The sequence below is a fragment of the Amia ocellicauda genome, chromosome 3 (assembly GCF_036373705.1).
Source record: "Amia ocellicauda isolate fAmiCal2 chromosome 3, fAmiCal2.hap1, whole genome shotgun sequence".
Lineage (NCBI taxonomy): Eukaryota > Metazoa > Chordata > Actinopteri > Amiiformes > Amiidae > Amia > Amia ocellicauda.
This window is the reverse complement of record NC_089852.1, coordinates 11461918-11480313: the sequence shown is the minus strand read 5'-3', so window position 1 is coordinate 11480313 and position 18396 is coordinate 11461918. Positions and strand designations below refer to the sequence as shown.

Genomic DNA, 18396 nt, shown 5'->3' with positions numbered 1-18396 from the left:
TTTGAGCATTGCAGGTAAAATAGGCTGTGTTCTCGTGTATTTTGTTAATTTCAGTTTTCTTTTGACTGCACTAAAAGAGGCTTTTGTGCTTGTGGATTCATTTATCTTTCTGATCTGGTCTTCATTTCGGATTGTCACGAAAGGACACAACACTGAACTCTGCTCTTGAAAAGCCGGAATAGTCCATTATTGGAATGAGGCCCAAGGGCATTTGGGGTACTACTGCCTTGGTTTCCCTGCTTTAAGCTAAAAATGCCACCACAGCAAAATAAAGAGTCTTTAAAAAGGCACTGGAGTCTCTCTAATGAGGTGTCAAACTTCTAAGTGTTTTTCTGTATATTGTATATTTAAAATGTTACGTTGACTGCCTCACAAGTATTTAAACATGTATTTTAATGCACCTTGTTTTTGTTATGATTTATATGAACTAATGGCTTACATTTATTTTTCCCATGCTGAATTTCTTCACCAAAGGGTCTGTTGTTCAGGCTGTCATGTATTGCAGTGTTTCCCAAACCATGATATCACGAGCCACTGCCCCTGAACAACAAGAAAAACAAAAACGAACGTTAAAACACAAAAGTACTTCCACCCTGTGCTCTTTCACCATGATGATCCATCAGAACCCCCCCTTCAACAATTCAGTTCCAGTCCGCCTTGCCTATGCATATTTTCTGGGGGAAATGCTGTGTTTCTGTTGGTCACCTTTCACAAGAAGGCTGAATTTATTTCATGTACATAATTGGAAGGCCCTAGTTTCTAAAAGCAGCAGAAATGAAGAACTTGTATTAATCCAACTGACTCCACATGCAAATAAGGGAAACTTCCCCTTAGGTTGCTTCCCATTGTCAGTACAGTATGAAAATGATTGTTAATAAACACAGCAGATGCCCAAATGCACATCCATTGTCACAGAAAAGTCCAAGCTTATTTAGATGTAAACATAACGACCAGGTAAATAGGTAAACATGTTTTGGATGGAGAAATTAAGTCACATGTATACAGTTTTAGCTTTTGTTTGTTTTGCTTTTTATTTTGTTTTCCTTATTTTTGTTATTGTATCAACCTATTGATTTTGGAAGATTTGTTTTAGAATTGTACCTATATCAGTCTGGTATTGACCCAGTGTGCTACTTTTTACCAATCAGTAACCCATTCTTTCGTTCAGAACGTATGTATTATACATTAAGACTTTGCCCTGGCCCTAAAACCCAGAATACAGTATAATTCAGTGTTTGTGTTTCTTTTCATGGTTCATGAAAAGATAATTTGTTAAAAAAACAAATATATATATACATGCAAATATACTGAGAATCATGAACTACAGAGCTTCTTACAGGTGAAAAATATTAAAGACCAAATGTCTATCACACTTCAAATCTCTGTTCTCTTCCCAAGTATTTGCACTTGGGGCCACTCAATTAAATTCAACCTAGTATAATTAGTATCTGTGAGTAGCAGTGGGTTTGTCACATGCATTATTCATATTTGTGGGGAGCTAATGTCAGATATAACGTAAGAAGGGCAGTTGTGTGATATTGTACCAGCTCATTTACACCCTACATGCTCCTTTGAGTTCTCTGTCTGTCTGAAAACTCCTTGGAAGAATAGGCCTGAAATATGCTGTAGTCATTAATGTTGATGTATTTATTTATTTTACTTGGCTACTTTTATGTGGCTCTATATATAGTCGTGCATACACAGTGTTTACATACTGCTTTTCATATTCTGGCAGGCCTTCCGCTATTCCGATTCTCAGGGCCTTGTCACTTGCAGCCCGCATGAAAGTTATCTGATCTGAATCTGATGCAAACCATCCAATGAAGGCTGATGACGGAGCCATCAGAACAGGCCACTGTACAGTATCTTTGTGTTTGAATCTGATGGAGAGGTAACTAGAGAGGCCGAGCACTACAGGCTCCCCTATTTGGGTGCAGACGCCCAATCTCGGTGATTGCACTGCCCCGAGAGACTTCTCCGCACAGCCGCTGCCGCCGCCGCCTCCTCCTCTGAATGTAAAGGAGATTGAAGGTTCAACATCTAAACGGGAGATGCAGCATGAAAGTGTGTTGTGGATAAATCTTTAGATCCCTGTCGTGTATTAATAGCCTGCTTAAGCTATTTAAATGGAAGGGTTTCCAGGGAGCTTTAGCCTGATCATCAAATGCTCACTTCCTTACAAAGCTTTTTGGCAGGGCTCCATAGCATCATAATTGTATTTGTATCATCTGATGGGATGAAGGGATGCAAGCTTTTTTTAATTATTATAATTCTTTCTTCCCACAGGAAAGTTGTTGAAATAATATATAGCCTCTTCACTCATTATGCCAGTGACTATAGGCTACTGCAGCTGCATTAGAGCAGATGACGGATGTTGTAATTGAACAAGTGTAAATCCAAACTTATCACAGATGGAGATCAATCTTGCTGAAGAGAACATGTTATATATTATGCTCATTTGCTTTCCAGTTTTATGCAATATTGTCATTCTGAAATATCTTTGCAAAAGTCAACCTATGTGGTAGTTTTGGTTGCAAAATAAGACATTTAGGCCCATATTAACACAACATTGTTAAATTGACTATCTTTTGCTGAAGAAATGCACCAAATACATTCAACTTTTTTTTGTATGAATGCCCTTTAATACTGTATCATTTTCTTTTTAAACCTAAAGATATAAAAATTGATAAGCCTAGAAACATACAATGTATCTAGGTTATTCTGCTGCCAATTGTTATTTGTATAAGAAATGTTTAGAAAATCTGTCTCCTGCTGTAAATGCACCTTTAAGTTGACCTTGAGTGATAATTAAATGTGCTATTCATATCCAGACAGCTGACACTGCCTCTTGTTCGTTTTCCTCTTCACCTGCATTAATAGCCATTAGCAGTCATATCATTACCTTTCAAAGGGCATAATCTTTAATCATATGTTTATATTTTCAAGTGCAAATATAATGGTCTGCTTTTTAAGCAATGTTTTACTGGAAATCCAATCATAACCTCATGACTGAGTTCTTAGAGAACGTAGGATTTCTTATGTATTTATTAACTCATTCTCACGTACCTTCGAAGAGGAATTCACAATGTTATTACTTGGCTTTATTCCGTTACACCTCAATAGAAATCATAGGCCAAAAATGTAGGCCAATCCCCATTTCTAATGTTCTTTAATCTTTTCATTTCCAACAGACTGCCTTTTCAAACTATGTCCTATGAACAGGTATTCTGCACAGAAGCAGTTCTGGAAAGCTGCAAAACCAGGAGGGAACACTACAACGGATACAGTGCTTTTAAATAAATTGCATGTAAGTGTTTCGCTCCTTCTTTAGTTTCCTTCTCTTGTGATTACAGAATACGGAAAACAAATGTTTTACATTGTGAATCTTTGGTTGTACCCTTAAGAAAACAAACACTCTGATGCCCAGTCCTCATTAATTACTGAATGAATTGATCTAACATGTAAAAAGCTATATGCATTGAAGTCTGGTGTCCCAGTACAAGCCAAGTGGTAGGGCTTAGTTTTATATGGTATAATGTTAAGACAAACTTTTAGACATCCTCCAACCAAGAACATATGGCATTTAATGTCTTTAAAAAAATTAATGGGGCGTTGACGTGTCCATCCATCTATCGGGCACCACTTCCTGTTGAATTATATTGGCATAGTCTGCATCTGTTTGCTTCATGAGAATGAATTATCCTGGACTAATACTCATGCTGAATACAGAGGATGCATTTCTGCCAGCGGGGACTTTAGCCAGTGAATGCATGTACTGTAAATAAGGGGAGTCGTTACAAGTGAATCTCTCCAGGCTTTTTCATTGTGAATAAGGCCATTCAGGAAGCTGCTGAAAAGCTTTGTGCCAGACCAGTGATCACATCCCAGGCAGAATGTGAGCAATGATCCCAACCAGAATATATTATGCTTGTTACTGTCTACCAATTTGTAGGTGCTGAATGCCTCATTTACAGTTGTTAAAGAGTGATCAGATAGGAGCCATGCAAACCGTGCACTTGCTGCACAGTAAGCTTCATCAATGTAGAATTGTATTACTGATTGCCCACTGAAAGGACAAACTTTAACATGAATTTGAGCAAAAGATGCATTTTATCAATTTCTTAGACATTACTTATGCATTCTTGTATGGGCCTCTGCACTAAATGATAGGCTGGCTACTCAATTTCACATTCAGTTTATGGGTACAGACTTTTTATTTATTTTTTATTTAAAGCATTTGGATTTTAAGCAGACTTTGTGTATCTAGTTAGGCCTCTCCCAATGTAAATTCCACACGTTATGTTTCAATTTAGATTTTCATTTTGTTGACATTTTCAATTGATCTCTCGGTTGTACAGCAATATACCGTGCATGTATAAGAAGCCCTTAAGACGTCCTTAAATTTTAACAATGACATTCAAATAAATGCATGCACAAATCGAGTTAGATATTTGTGAGCGCAGTAGGATAATCTTTATGGATGTGCATTCCTCGTGTGGGGATCAGAGGGTATCAGTGTCCTTTAGTTGATACCTATGGCCTCCTGTCTTGCTCTTGGAGTTTTGTTCTGAACAGCTGTAGTTCTGACACCATAGCTCCACAGACGTTGAGGAGGTGGGTGGATTTGTGTGTGAGGGATCAGTGTTGTCTCTGCACTTTTAATTCCAAATTAGGGAATGAATCGGGGAAAATCTTAAAAAATAAAAAATAAAAAAAAATGCGTCTTTTAAAGGGTGAATCTTAATCTTAGATTAAAAAGATCGCACACCTGACTGCAGATTTTAATTAAAGTTGCTCTAGAGCAAGACGTGTGGGCAACTGAAGAATGAATGTTGCGAAGCTGCAAAATTTCCTTGAATAAACAAACTTAGGTCCGTTTACTCATATTCTGAAGGTTTACCTTCATTCACCCACTTCAACTCTTAGTTTTTCTCCCATTGCAGTGTTCTACAACTTAAAGGAAATTTTAAGTTTTATACATCCACAACAGAACCATGACACCATCTACTTGATTTGTTCCTTGCAATAGAATTTGGTATTCCAGTAGATTTGGACTGTATTTAATAGTGTAAATCCAAGATGCTGGAATAAGTACATTTGATTTTGCTTGCCATTTGTCTAAATCTGCAGCTAACATTTTGTAAAGAAATGCTATTGAGTTGTTCTCTCTCTTCCTGCTGTAGCATGCTGCTGATTTGGAAAAGAAGCAAAATGAATCGGAAAACCGAAAGCTGCTAGGTACTGTTATACAGTATGGAAACGTAATTCAGGTAAAATACATTTTTATTTTTTTATTTTTTATGAAGAATCATATTTAGAGACATTTTTCAAATATTAAATGTATTATTTATAGTTCCCTTTTTCTGAGTTTTTTTTATTATGGTGTTGATCTTGGCTGCAACACTTTCAGAAGGCTAATGTGTGTTTACTGTATCTTGCCTCAAAGGAGAAATCAGTTATCTTTCAAGTTGGAAGCACTGCCCAAGGGGGAGGGGTTTCTGTGCACTTCCATAGGAACCCGATCGAAAACGTCACTCTATTAAAGCTGCCATTGGCCCCTGCGCTTGTCACTCAAATGGGTCCCTTCCCAATTCCTATTTGATAAACGGTGACGTCAGCGCAGGCTCTTCCTCGTTTGCCATTTTGATGGACCCGAAAATGAGAGCTCGGTGTCTTGTGCGTTTTTGTGCATTAGACTCTTTAATAGTAGTTGATTGGCTTCACAGCTGTGTCGTTCACCACCATATTATTATGGCGTGTCTCTATTTGTGTCTCTGTTTAGTTATTTTGATATCCGTCCATGTTGTGGGGCTCAGGCTGCACTTTTGTTTTATGTTTCGGAACACAAATGGGACATTTAAAAATAAATAGTCGTATCTATATAGTGTCTTATATTCCGACTGTGCTGTGCTGGTTTTTTGTACAGGGCTTTTTCCAGGAGCGCTAGCAGCGGCAGTAAAATCTGAGGCCCGGCTGCCCGACCTAAAGCTCCTCCACCGCCTTGTGCCCGTGCTATAGCCCGCAGCTGTGGCTGTAGGAGATCTCGCTATCTCAGCTCACTGAGAGAGCTCTGCTATGCCTCCTTGTCCGTGTGTGCAGGCCTTGGTTTTAGATCCCACTATGGCTGGTGGTCTACTACCCTCGGTCCTTTCGGACCCTGCGTCACCCGATGTCCCTGGAAACCCCAGTACACACGTTGTGGTTAAGCCTACTGGCCTACGTGGCACTTGTATCCTACACTCTGGTGTGTGGATACAGTGTACTGTCCAGCAACAAGCAAGGTTGTGTGCGGTTGTGTGTTGCAGTGCCCCTGTGTCTGCTAACGTTGCCGAGTGGAGATGCACTTACAGTGGCCAGTCCTGCTAAGCCATGGGTTTTGAAACCGCTTTAGGTCAATTAAGGATTCAATTAAGCAATTAAGACCTCAGTTGGAGAAAAAAAAAAAAGTTTCAGTTGTGTGCTCCCGGTGCTAACACTGACCGACTGCACATTTTCAGGCTCACGCGCATGTGTCTTGGCGATGAGCACCTTGCCTGCCTGGAGTTGGGAGGTCCTCTGCCCCGTGTGTCTGGGCACCGACAGCAGGCGCAACGTGTTAGCAACTTCCGGTTCCGCTATGGGGTCCCGCCCCCAAACCGGGCACCGCTATAGTCACGCCCAGCGATCACCCACTCCGGTGAGCGATGGGAGGGGCATTGAGGTCCTGGATCTCCGCCTCTCTCCGAGCCCCTCCGTCTCCTCCTCCAGAAATGCTGCCACGGAGCCGGCTGCTGCCACCGCACCTGCCACGGCAGCTGATCCCCCATGCGGCACCCGTACATGCCCTGTCCGACGTACTGGCATGGGACGCTACGGCCGCACACGCCCCCACCCCTGCACGTGAGCAACAAGGGAGAGTGATGGAGCACCGCCCACGGGCCCTCTCCTCCTCTCCAATGTCATCGCTGGGCCCCTCCCCGCTGTGTCGTCGGTGCCGGAGATCAGGCTCCACAGACAGGCAACGCGATGGAGCCATCCTTGCTCGCAGCAGCAGGATGGACCCAATCTGTGCCCTGTTAGCCCCACAGGCAGCACAGGCTCAGGCAGCACAGCAACCCACCCCCCCACACCACGTGACTCGGCCACCGGCCCACACCTTCTGTCTGTCTACTCTCTCTCTAGAGTGGAGCAGTAGACCGGTCCACTGGGAGGAGGACCGCCTGTCTCTCAGCCCTCATGGGTGCTCAGACCTAGAGGTGGATCTCATGGAGGATGAGCCGGTCTCAACCACCCCTCCTCCTCCATTGATTATTGACATCCCTACTGTGGGACAGGACCGGGAGTTGTCAGGGGGTCCTGCTAACATTATCTAGATGACTGGCTGGTTTGTTCCCACTCAAGGGAGCAGGTTCAGAACATACGAACTTGATTCTAGACCGCCTCTTCGAATTGGACCTCCGGGTCAATCAAGAGATGAGCCGTCTAGGACTGAGCCTCAATTCAGTTGCCATGCTCACAATGCTGGCACCAGAGAGAGTTGCTTCCACACATGCGTGTCTCACACTTCCAACTGAAAGCATGTATCGGGGTGTCCCTTTGCCACAGGCTGCTAGAGTGATGTTGTTGATTTTGGGTTCCTACGGAAGTGCGCAGAAACCCCTCCCACTAGGGCGGTCCTATTTCAGATTACCGAGGTTGCATTGGCAACCCATCGATTTTTCAGTATCCGAACACATGGCTTCCAAAAGAGCAGCAGCCACTTAAGACCTCTTCAAAGGAAGTCCCTTAGCCCTGGATCTTTACTGCACCGCTCTTGTAAAATAAATGTATTGGTTAAAAATGGGGATGTTCAACAAAGGCCCTTTGTTTCATCAATACATCCGGTAACTTGACTGGTCTGGACTACTTCTCAACAGGCTACACATTACATTACCGGAAGTGTTCCTTGAATCAAAATGTTTTTCAGACAAACTATAAAATACCTTACATTAAAATTACATTTGACATCTCTAAATGATAAAATAACTAGCTGAGCAAAGTCATTAAGAGCTCCCATTTGAAAACAAAGCAGATGGCACTACAGCCCTCTAGATATTCGAGCCTTGATCTAATATATCGAACTTAAAAGTATCTTGTTAAGTCTTGCCACTATCTCCAGTGTAGCAGTCGTTTGTGTTACTTAGAATTTATAAATGAATCTGTCTTATCATTCCTCTGTCACTACAATGTGACGTAAAACTGTTGAAATCTGCTGCCAAGAATGTAGAGGCTAGGCGAAAATGGCAGTTGGCAGCAGACTGTTTACATGGTCTGATTATAACATCTTCAAATGTTTTTGTATATCTAGTCATTCTTTGCCTACATTTTCCAATTAAACAAATATTTAACTTTATAGATACTCTCAGGACAACTGGTCAAAATTTTCCATGGAAGTGGTATTAACCATTTATTATGAAAAAGATTGTATCTGTAGTTTATTTATTTTACTTTACTGATAGAAGTTGCCTGCTGCATTTTAGTTCTATCTGTAATTAATAGTGCTTACCTTCACCCTCCTGTGCTGTAGCATGACTCATGGTTTCAATGTGACGGGAGTTATTGAGTGAACACCTAAATGAACCTCCTGGTCTGAATATTCTAGACCAGAAAAGTAAATAGCTCAGAATAGATGAAAGCATTTTATAGGCTTTTAAAAATAGCTTGCTTTCTTGGGAATAACAAAAATATTCTCTTGCTGTGCCTTTTAAAATACTTTCATTCCATGCTGGTTCTGCATTTAAAAATAAATAAAAAGTTACACGTGAAGTCTTTACATTTCTGGTCAAAACTATTCTACCAAAATGTTTTGTTTTTTAAATATAAGTACTTTATGTATACTTGTTTTTTCTAAAGCTTACCTAGGTTAAACTAAAACCGAATTCATTGTGCAAACGGTACAAGTCAATTCTAATTTCTGAGTTTAAAAATAAATGGAAATGCAAATGTAAAAAACATTCTACACCCATGTATTTCAGTTGTTACACCTGAAAAGCAATAAGTATCTGACAGTTAATAAGCGCCTCCCTGCACTGCTGGAGAAGAATGCGATGCGAGTGACTCTGGATGCTGCCGGAAATGAGGGCTCCTGGTTTTACATCCAACCCTTCTACAAACTGCGCTCGATTGGAGACAGTGTAAGTCGCCTCACACAGTATTAATACTAATAGCAAGTGGATATTTGTGACAATTGATGTGGGGTTGATATTTGTTGAAACTGCCTGAATATTTAAAACTTAAGTAATTCAAGGTCAACTCCAGTGTCCTAAAACATTACTGAAAACAATAATAAAATCAATCCTTACACAATTCATGAAGCAATTGAATACTCTAGATCCAAGACCGCAGTTTCCAGTATGGTGCAGGTGTTTCATTCGGTTTCCTGTGGTATATTTGCATGTTTTTCCTTGAAAGAGAATAGTGGGGAGATACTACTTTTTTTTTTGTAGCTTGCTTTCCGAAGAGGTCTCTAAAATTGCAACTTTCCCATCCCATTACCCCCCCCTCCAATCCCCCACTGAAAAAAACGAACAAAACAAAAACATTCTCCACAGAGAAAAGAAAGCTATTAAAAAGAAAAATGAAGGGCAAAGAAGTTCTACTGTAACCAGACAGATTGCTTCAGTAATTGCCTTGGATTTTGTAATCCGTTCTGTATATTGAAAATTGCTGCCTCACGAAGTATCCAAACGGTTTCAAATGTCTTGAAGCTATCCTTCCTTCCCATACAGTCAATCTCCTATTTAAATTAAAGTATTTCATTTATTTATCTTGTATTACTATTAGTGTAAACTAAATCACAGCTGATAACAAGAATGTATGTCATTTATTTTTTTTGTCAAATTAAATGGCAAAACAGTTTTCCAAGGGCTTGGTAGCCTTGTGTTTTTGTATTCTTCTGCTCTTTTGTTTATTGCTTTTCCTGTATTTAGTGCTTCTAATGAGGAGCATTCACATGAAACATACCATTTAAATTTTTAATAACTTGAAGACTTAAATGTATCAAAAATAAAATCAATATTTTGAGCATTTAACCAATGTTTCTTTAGAGGGTTAATTTGAAATGCCAGAGATTCATGTATGGTTTCAGCATATCAATATAAGAATGTTTATGGGTCCAGCTGACCTCCCTGAAGCTCCATCTTCTTAGGTCAGGTGTAATGCGTCAATGGAATGGACCGAGGTAGATTCTGATCTGATAGAAATTAGGCTTTTGGAGAGGACTCCCTGGGAAGGACCTGTGCTCTTAGTCCGGGTTTCAGCGGTTAAAACCAATAAGGTTGTGAACCCTGCAGGATTCCTCAGGATCATCAGAGAAATTGAGTGTCGCCCTCCTGCCTGTGCTTTAGCATCCTGGGAGATGCAGTCCTTGTCATTTGAGTATTCATCATCTTCCATCAGTGTAAGAGAAATGTATCCAAAACCTACTGTGCATGCACTTCATCAAACATCTATAGATCCTTAAATGTAAAAATTCCATTCTGTTTACTGGAGTTCTTCCTTCAGCCACCTCAATCACCCCATGTGTGCTCATTGTACTGTATCGTTTTGATCTGAATCTGTAGAAATTAAGAAATGCTTCAAAATCATCCATTATGCTGCAACAGCTCTGCTTTCAAGCTTTTGTACTGGAACATTTTGACTTTTGTTTTTTTGTAGTACCATCTGTTCTCTGTATTCTCAGTATTAAGGAATTCTGACCCCTGGTGTTGATTTAACAAGAAGTATGTGGATAGCCCAGTAGAATTTTCCTTATTTTTTAGGGATTTATCTTAAACCTGTCAACTCTTGCAGCCCCTTTATGGGGTGGGGGGTTGCATTGCTTTATAAATAAAAAAATATATATATATTTGTTTAATGCATTTTCTTTTGAAGTAGCAGATTTGCACCTAGGCTTGTTTTCAGTGTTTTGGTCTTTTTCTGAAGTTCACATTTTATTCACCTCTTCTGTCAGTCCTGCGATGCTCATTTTACTAATGCTTTCATCACATTTGAGAACCTTTCAAACCTTAAGTCTCAAATTATGTATTATGTAGAACACAATGTCCATGAGACCTAAAGCCAACTCAAGATAAAACACACAAAAATGCAAGTGCACTGTTAAACTACTTACTTCAAAGCATTCTGGCACCCCTCTTTGTAAATAATGGGTTTACTGTGTTTACACAGTCTGGCAGGTATTTATATTCTGTTCAGAAATGCTGTGAAGAGGCTGAATACATTCTTTGTCTTGTGTAGGTGGTGATTGGAGACAAGGTGGTTTTGAATCCTGTCAATGCAGGACAGCCACTGCATGCCAGCAGTCATCAGCTGGTAGACAACCCAGGCTGCAATGAGGTGGGTAAAGGTCACAGGTCATCCTGGGTCTCCTTTTACTCTCCTAAAGATGACCGCAAATGGAGTTATCTTGAACTGATCACTTTAAAGGATCTAAATTCATAAAGCACCACCTGAACCAGCAACTTTACAGGCAGTAACCAAGGACAGATGCATGCCATGGAATCTGAGAGTTAATGTTAGCTGTACAAAGGTGGTCTGCATGAGTACCATTTTAGTTGGAGTCTAGTGGCCCTTTATAATACTTGAGCTTGGTGTTGATTTGAAGGCTAAAAAATGTGTACCTCAATCAGAGAATAAAGCCTAGTTTTCTGGCAGTTTGTGTACTCCAAAGCTTAAAATGCATCTGTCACCACAGTGTTAAAATTTGATTATCATAACCATATGTGTACAAAGCTATAGATGAACTTCATATCTGCACATATCATATCTAATATTTGTATTCAATAGGAAAATAAAACCCTATGCATTTTATGATCTTAATTGTTTTTAGTGTTTTGTTCGGTAGATTAAGATTCTTTAATGTTATTTTGATTATTCACAAACTTAAAAATAAACTCGCAATGGTACAGAATAGAAAATATCCAATTCCTCTGTTTAGTCTTACATAAAGCATCCTGAAATTGTTGCACATGATTTGTAATGTGTATGTTTTCTGAATTACTGTTTTTTTAATCTTCTATATAGAATTTATTATTTTGATGTATTTTTCAATTGATTTTATACCCAATTAATTTCTGTAGTATTGGAAGTGCTTGTAATAAATGATGCAATTTTGTTTTTATGTCAACACATATTTATCAAATCTGTGCAAGATAAAATGCACCCTAAAAATGTATGCTATGGGTGTTCCAGATATGAGTTTTCAGTCTAAACTAAACATTGTTGCTAAGTGACAGACCAAATTTGAATTAATTATATTTTATTATGTATTGAAATGTGACTCAGCTTGCACATTTATCCTTTCTTTTATATTTGACTTTTATCCCTTTCCTTTATTATGCAGGTTAACTCTGTAAACTGCAATACAAGCTGGAAGATCGTTCTGTTTATGAAATGGAGTGACAACAAAGAGATTATATTGAAAGGGGTAAGGCTTTTGTGCTTAAACTTGATTTTGGTTATCGCAAACATACACCTTTTTGCACTGTGTGATCCTGGCTTCTTAACATGTGCCCTCATTCAGAGATATTTTGATTACAGTGAGAATCTAACCCCCTCTATCATACACATACAAGTTAGGCACAGTATTCCCCAGCTTCCTATTGAACACCAATCAAAGCAGTGCCATAATCCTAAACCCCAGCATTTGTTTTGGTGTGTGCACTTCACTAACTATGAGTTTTGATCTTTTCTGTTCTCACAGGGGGATGTAGTGCGGCTGTTTCATGCGGAGCAGGAGAAGTTCCTGACATGTGATGATCACCGCAAGAAGCAGTACGTGTTCCTCAGGACCACCGGCCGCCAGTCTGCTACCTCGGCAACCAGCTCCAAAGCTCTGTGGGAGGTGGAGGTGAGCCAACTGAGCTGAGCCAGGGGGGTGGGGACTGAGTTATCAACCTAAATCGTTCCGTTTCTTCATACTAGGGTCAAGGGTTGCACATATGTGAAATCTATAACTAAAATAGAAACCCTTTGGGGGGGGGGGGAGAAAGTATGGCCTAAAGAATGTGGACACTAAGTAGTGGATTTGGCTATTTCAGCCACACCCCTTTTGTGTATAAAATCAAGCACGCAGTCATGCAATCTTCATAGACAAAACATTGGCACTAGAATGGGCCATACTGAAGACTTTCAATGAGGCACCGTCATAGAAAGTCCATTCGTCAAATTTCAAATGCTGCCCCTGTCAATTGTAAGTGCTGTTGTTGCTCCTAGATGTTTCCACTTCACAATAACAGCTCCGCTGTGAAATGGTAGGCCACACAAGCTCACAGAACGGGACCGCCGACTGCTGCAGCATGTATTACAGAAAAAGTCTGTCCCCTGTTGCAACAAACACTACAGAGTTCCAAACTGCCTCGGGAAGCAACGTCGGCATAAGAGCTGTTCGTCGGGAGTTTCATGAAATTGGTTTCCATGGCCGAGCAGCCCCTCACAAGCATAAGATCCCCATACAAAATGCCAAGCGTCGGCTGGAGTGATGTAAGGCTCGCCACCATTGGACTTTAGAGCAGTGGAAATGCGGTTTCTGGAGTGATGAATCACGCTTTACCATCTGGCAGTCCGAATCTGGGTTTTGCGAATGCCAAGAGAATGCTACCTGGCCGAATGCATAGTGCCACCTGTAAAGTTTGATGGAGGAGGAATAATGGTCTGGGACTGTTTTTCATGGTTCAGGCTTGGCCCCTTAGTTCCACTCAAGGGAAATTAAAACACTACAGCATACAATGACATTCTAGATTTTGTTGTTCCAACTTTGTGGCAACAGTTTGGGGAGGTCCTTTCCTGTTTCAGCATGACAATGCCCCCTTACAGAAAGTGAGGTCCTTACAGAAATGGTTTGTCGATCAACCCCAATGAACATCTTTGGGATGAACTGGAACGCCAACTGCCACTCTAACAGCCCAACATCAGTGGCCGACTAATGCTAACTCACTAATGCTCTTGTGGTTGAATGGAAGCAAATCCCTGCAGCAATGATGCAACATCTAGTGGAAAGCCTTCCCATAAGAGTTGAGGCTGTTACAGCAACAAAGGGGGGGACCAACTCCATATTAATGCCCATGATTTTGGAATGAGATGTTTGACATGCAGGTGTCCACATACTTTATGCATTGTACCGTGTGTATGTATATACTCTTATACCTGTATTGCAGTTTGTGGTACAGTTTTGAGATTTATCATTAGAAACTGATATATAGTTATAGTTTTTATTTTGTTTGTTTTTGATAATACAAATGAACTTGAGTAGTATTCTCTTGGAGAGAATTAAAGGACATGCTAAACTTTAAGTGATCAACACCTGTGGGACTGAGTCCTTTGATGTTCATCAGTTGCATTTCTAATTGCCTGCTTTCTGCATTGTCTTTTAGGTTGTCCAGCATGACCCATGCAGAGGTGGTGCTGGTTACTGGAACAGTCTGTTCAGGTTTAAGCACCTAGCCACTGGACACTATCTGGCTGCAGAGGTAAGACTTGACCACTTCCTGTTATTCCTGGATAATAACACCTGACAATCCGGCCGGTGTTCACCATTGCAAGAGCGTTTTATAAAGTGATTAATTCTTCTTTTCAACTTCATTTACATAATTTCTGTTCAAACGATAGTTTAACATTGACATTATTCAGTTCAGTGAGAGTACGAATTACTCTTGATACTAAACCCTTTTGTTTTACCCTGGTCACAGTTTATAGCCTGACCTGCATAACTAAGTGTCTCCATGGCTACACTTTAAGCATTTTGTTTTATTTTACTAGGTAAATCCAGATTATGAAGAAGAGTGCCAAGAATCTCGTTCCTCTGTAAGTACTAGAATGAAATGTAATCGCATATTTTAGGTAAAAATTGGTATTGGTGCCAGTAAGAAAACCTTGGGTCCATGAATGAAAACATAAACCAGTTTATATTAATTAATTCTAATTTGATTTAAAATTTAATTTTTGTTATTACATACAGCTTTCGAGGCTTTGAAATGCCTTGAGTGGGGCCCTGTGAAACGTACAAATACAGATTTTATACTTGCCGTAAATTAAATCTGGTTGGCTTTTGTAAGTGTTTTTTGACTAGCAAATATTGTCAGTAGCACGGAGCTATTAATGTCTTACTAATAATAGCCTCCAATAATGCAAGACCTCCTTCCTGTTCCTCTTGCCTGTTTTAGTGATTAATTTCACTTTTACAACTCCTGTTATTACAAATGCCAGTTAACATTATAAAGTTGTTGCATGTGCTAACATACAAGTACACACTAGAAAGGAGGGTGCATGACCAGGCTTTGACTTAGTTTGCAGACTCTTACTACAAAATTAGTTCTCAATTGTTTGCAACATTTAGCAATTTTTGTATTTTAACAGCTGCAAAGTCCCACATAAGTAAATCAACCTCAAACAAAATAACTTGCATGGATACTTATTTTTAAGTCTTCATCCTTGAGTGAATTTTTTTTCCAAGTCTGAATATTTTAGTTACATCACAATGTTCTTTTAAATATTATTACATTCTTTGAGGGTAAAACACATTATCTGAGTATGTAAGCCATGGTTCTATCCATTTTAATATTTTTGTGAATACTTGTGCCATCACACCACTAGATGTCATCCTGTTAACTATGCCAAATGTGTTGTCACATCGGCAGGATGTGCACAAATTGCACCACAAGCTATTGACAACAGAGGGCACTCTCTGACTAATTTTATTTCTTTTAAATTACTTTCCACACACATTGAATGGTAGCTGCTGAACACACTGCTTTAATTTTATGCCTGGCTCATCTGGAGGTCAGGACCTTTACCAATGCATCTGCTCTTCTCTGCTTTGCATGCATTATCTTTGCATAACTTGTGCTGAACATGAAGCGTACTCCTAGGAAAGATCATGTTCTCTGCAATTTACTTAATGTACTACTCCTAAATTGCCCCGGTTTAACTTTTCTTTCTTTCTATGACTGTTATTCCCATTAAAGTCTGCACAAGTGAGATTAATTGACAAAATGTGTAGAAGTGTTAAGGTCTTAACACAAATTGCGCACAAATATACCAACATACACAGGGCTAAGTCTTTTTTCTGGTTTTAAGTACATGTATTAAACAATAGAACAAAACTCTGACTGCTTTGTCTTGTTCACCTAGAGGTTGGGAATCTTACTGGAACAAAATGAATGACCAAGTATTAGTGCCTTGTGGACACACCTACTCTAATGACTGCACTGATCTGAGTCTGTCACATGGTTTTGCTGCTATTAATTTTTTTTTTAAAGACATCGCTTAACATTCAAAGTTCCGCAACATCACATTTCAGTCTTCATGGTTTCCATATGTATTACTTTCCAATTTCCATTATTTCCTCACAGGTACTTGTTGGGCATATTAAGAATGAATGGCCAATTTGCACTAGTTCTGATGTTCTTCTATCCTCACAATGACTGCGAAGTCCTTTCCACAATCCTGATTTGTTTGGCTCTTAATTGCCCCTTTTATGTAAAAGATGTATGACATGGACCATGGCAGAAGACGCATGGTTAATTTACTGTTTACGGTTTGGCTGCAGAAAATCTCATTCAGTCCCTTAGTTCCATTAAACTGAATCTGTGCTTTCTATTAGTGTTTCCCCCCTTATTGCTATGCCTAGTTGTCCAACTTTGCACGGCTATTAGTTATTTTTACTAATAGGGCCATAGTTTGACCAATAAGGCAAGTACAGATGCAAAGAAGGGCCCACACATTTCACTGAAACTAATCTGATCTCTCCTAACTGAATTTTGTGGTTATTCAGACTTGAGCCTGCTGTGTCTAATATATTTATATGCATTACTTCTCTCCTAACTCGTGAGATTTTTTTTTTTACCACATCTTTTTTACTACTATGTATCACAAAGGTTTGCAATTGGTTAAGACCAATAAATAAAAAAATAAATAAACCTTCAATGACTAATCTCAAGATAGATTAAATATTAATCCACTAAAGCATGGCCATTGTGTCCTCACTACTGTGTCCTCAGATGGACTCGGAGCAGGAGGCTCTCCGGGCACGGCTACGCACGGCCCAGGAGAAGGTCATGTATACTCTGGTGTCTGTGCCTGATGGAAACGACATCTCCTCCATCTTTGAGCTGGACCCCACTACGCTGAGAGGAGGAGACTCGCTTGTGCCCAGGTAGAGCATGTAAAGAAGGCTAGATTTGGGTTCAGTATAAATAAACTGATATAATATTCTTCCATTTAACTCCCTTGTAATTCCTTTACCATATGCATTTGTCCAACTTGACCTGCTGCTGGTGCATAAGATCACAAACTAACCAAACAAAACCAAACAATGCCTCTTGAGGAAGTGATATGAGCTGTAAATACCTGCTGGTTAAAACTGACATTTATTTAATACCAGTGTTAAATATTGTGTAGGTGTCTGCTAACAGTGTTACATAAATATTAGTAAAATAAAGTGTATACAGCTCACTACTTTAAGTTAGGTATACATGATAACCCATTAATAATGCCATTGCAAAATCCTTATCAACTGAAAGTCTGTTATCATCTATTGCCTTTTCATTTGTCAGAGCTGCTTGCGGGATAATCTGTCCCCTTTTTTTCTCATTAAATTGACAAGAGTGGGACAGTATTGTTTTGAGGGCTATAGCCAATATACCACAGCATGTGTATAGTGGTGTGCTAGTTCCTGGTCCTAGGTTGAGGGAGGATGTTCAGTGAATGCTGTTTTATGGAAATGGGAAACCACGGAGGCTGTGTGTCAGGAAAGCCCCTGGTAGAGTTTTAAGCGGGGAAAACCATGGCAACCAGACGGCCTACAGTTAATGCACAATAGGGTCATTGATCCTGAAGATGTTGTAATACACCTAATAAAAAAATTAAATCTCATCATTCTTGATACTGAAGGTAGATGTTGTATAATAATCCACCCACTTTAAGATAAAGCTTTTTTCTCCCCCACCCCCTTTAGCCAAAATGAGCCATTTCAAGCTTGCAAAGTTACGAGAAGGCTACTTTCGCTGTAATTACAAGATAGAATCAGACAAGGATGTTTTGTGTGGCAAAAGGAATGCATTCAATCTGGGTTTACTGTCACAGAAGGGAAAATAATGTATTATGAGCTTAACAAAATCAAGGTGAAGGGTGAAAAGTCAGTTGAAATATGTTGCAGTTGAACTTTTAATCCACCTCCCCTTCTCTTGCTTTGGAAAAGCCAGTTAGCTTTGAAAGTAAAATATTTAATCTAGTTTTTTTTTTTTTTTTGTAATTAAAACAATTGTTTTTTTCTGGGACTGTCATATGTATATTTAATAGTACCACAGTTTCTGACATGTTGTGTATTGAAATATACACAGTGTAAATACTGGTAACAGAATGAGCATTGAGATCATCCATGAC

At 39.5% G+C, this 18396-nt stretch overlaps 1 protein-coding gene across 5 annotated transcripts in view; it reads left to right on the top strand.

Annotated features, from left to right (window-relative positions):
• The window catches only part of itpr1b (inositol 1,4,5-trisphosphate receptor, type 1b), a 144618-nt gene that overhangs the window by 23704 nt on the left and 102518 nt on the right, over window positions 1–18396 (top strand). For all 5 annotated transcript variants that reach the window (XM_066698146.1, XM_066698145.1, XM_066698144.1 and 2 more), the window contains exons 4-12: window positions 3192–3307; window positions 5184–5270; window positions 8994–9152; window positions 11254–11352; window positions 12359–12442; window positions 12719–12865; window positions 14388–14483; window positions 14773–14817; window positions 17013–17167. In XM_066698146.1, coding sequence (XP_066554243.1) covers window positions 3192–3307; window positions 5184–5270; window positions 8994–9152; window positions 11254–11352; window positions 12359–12442; window positions 12719–12865; window positions 14388–14483; window positions 14773–14817; window positions 17013–17167 — 988 coding nt within the window. The remainder of the gene's footprint in view (window positions 1–3191; window positions 3308–5183; window positions 5271–8993; window positions 9153–11253; window positions 11353–12358; window positions 12443–12718; window positions 12866–14387; window positions 14484–14772; window positions 14818–17012; window positions 17168–18396) is intronic.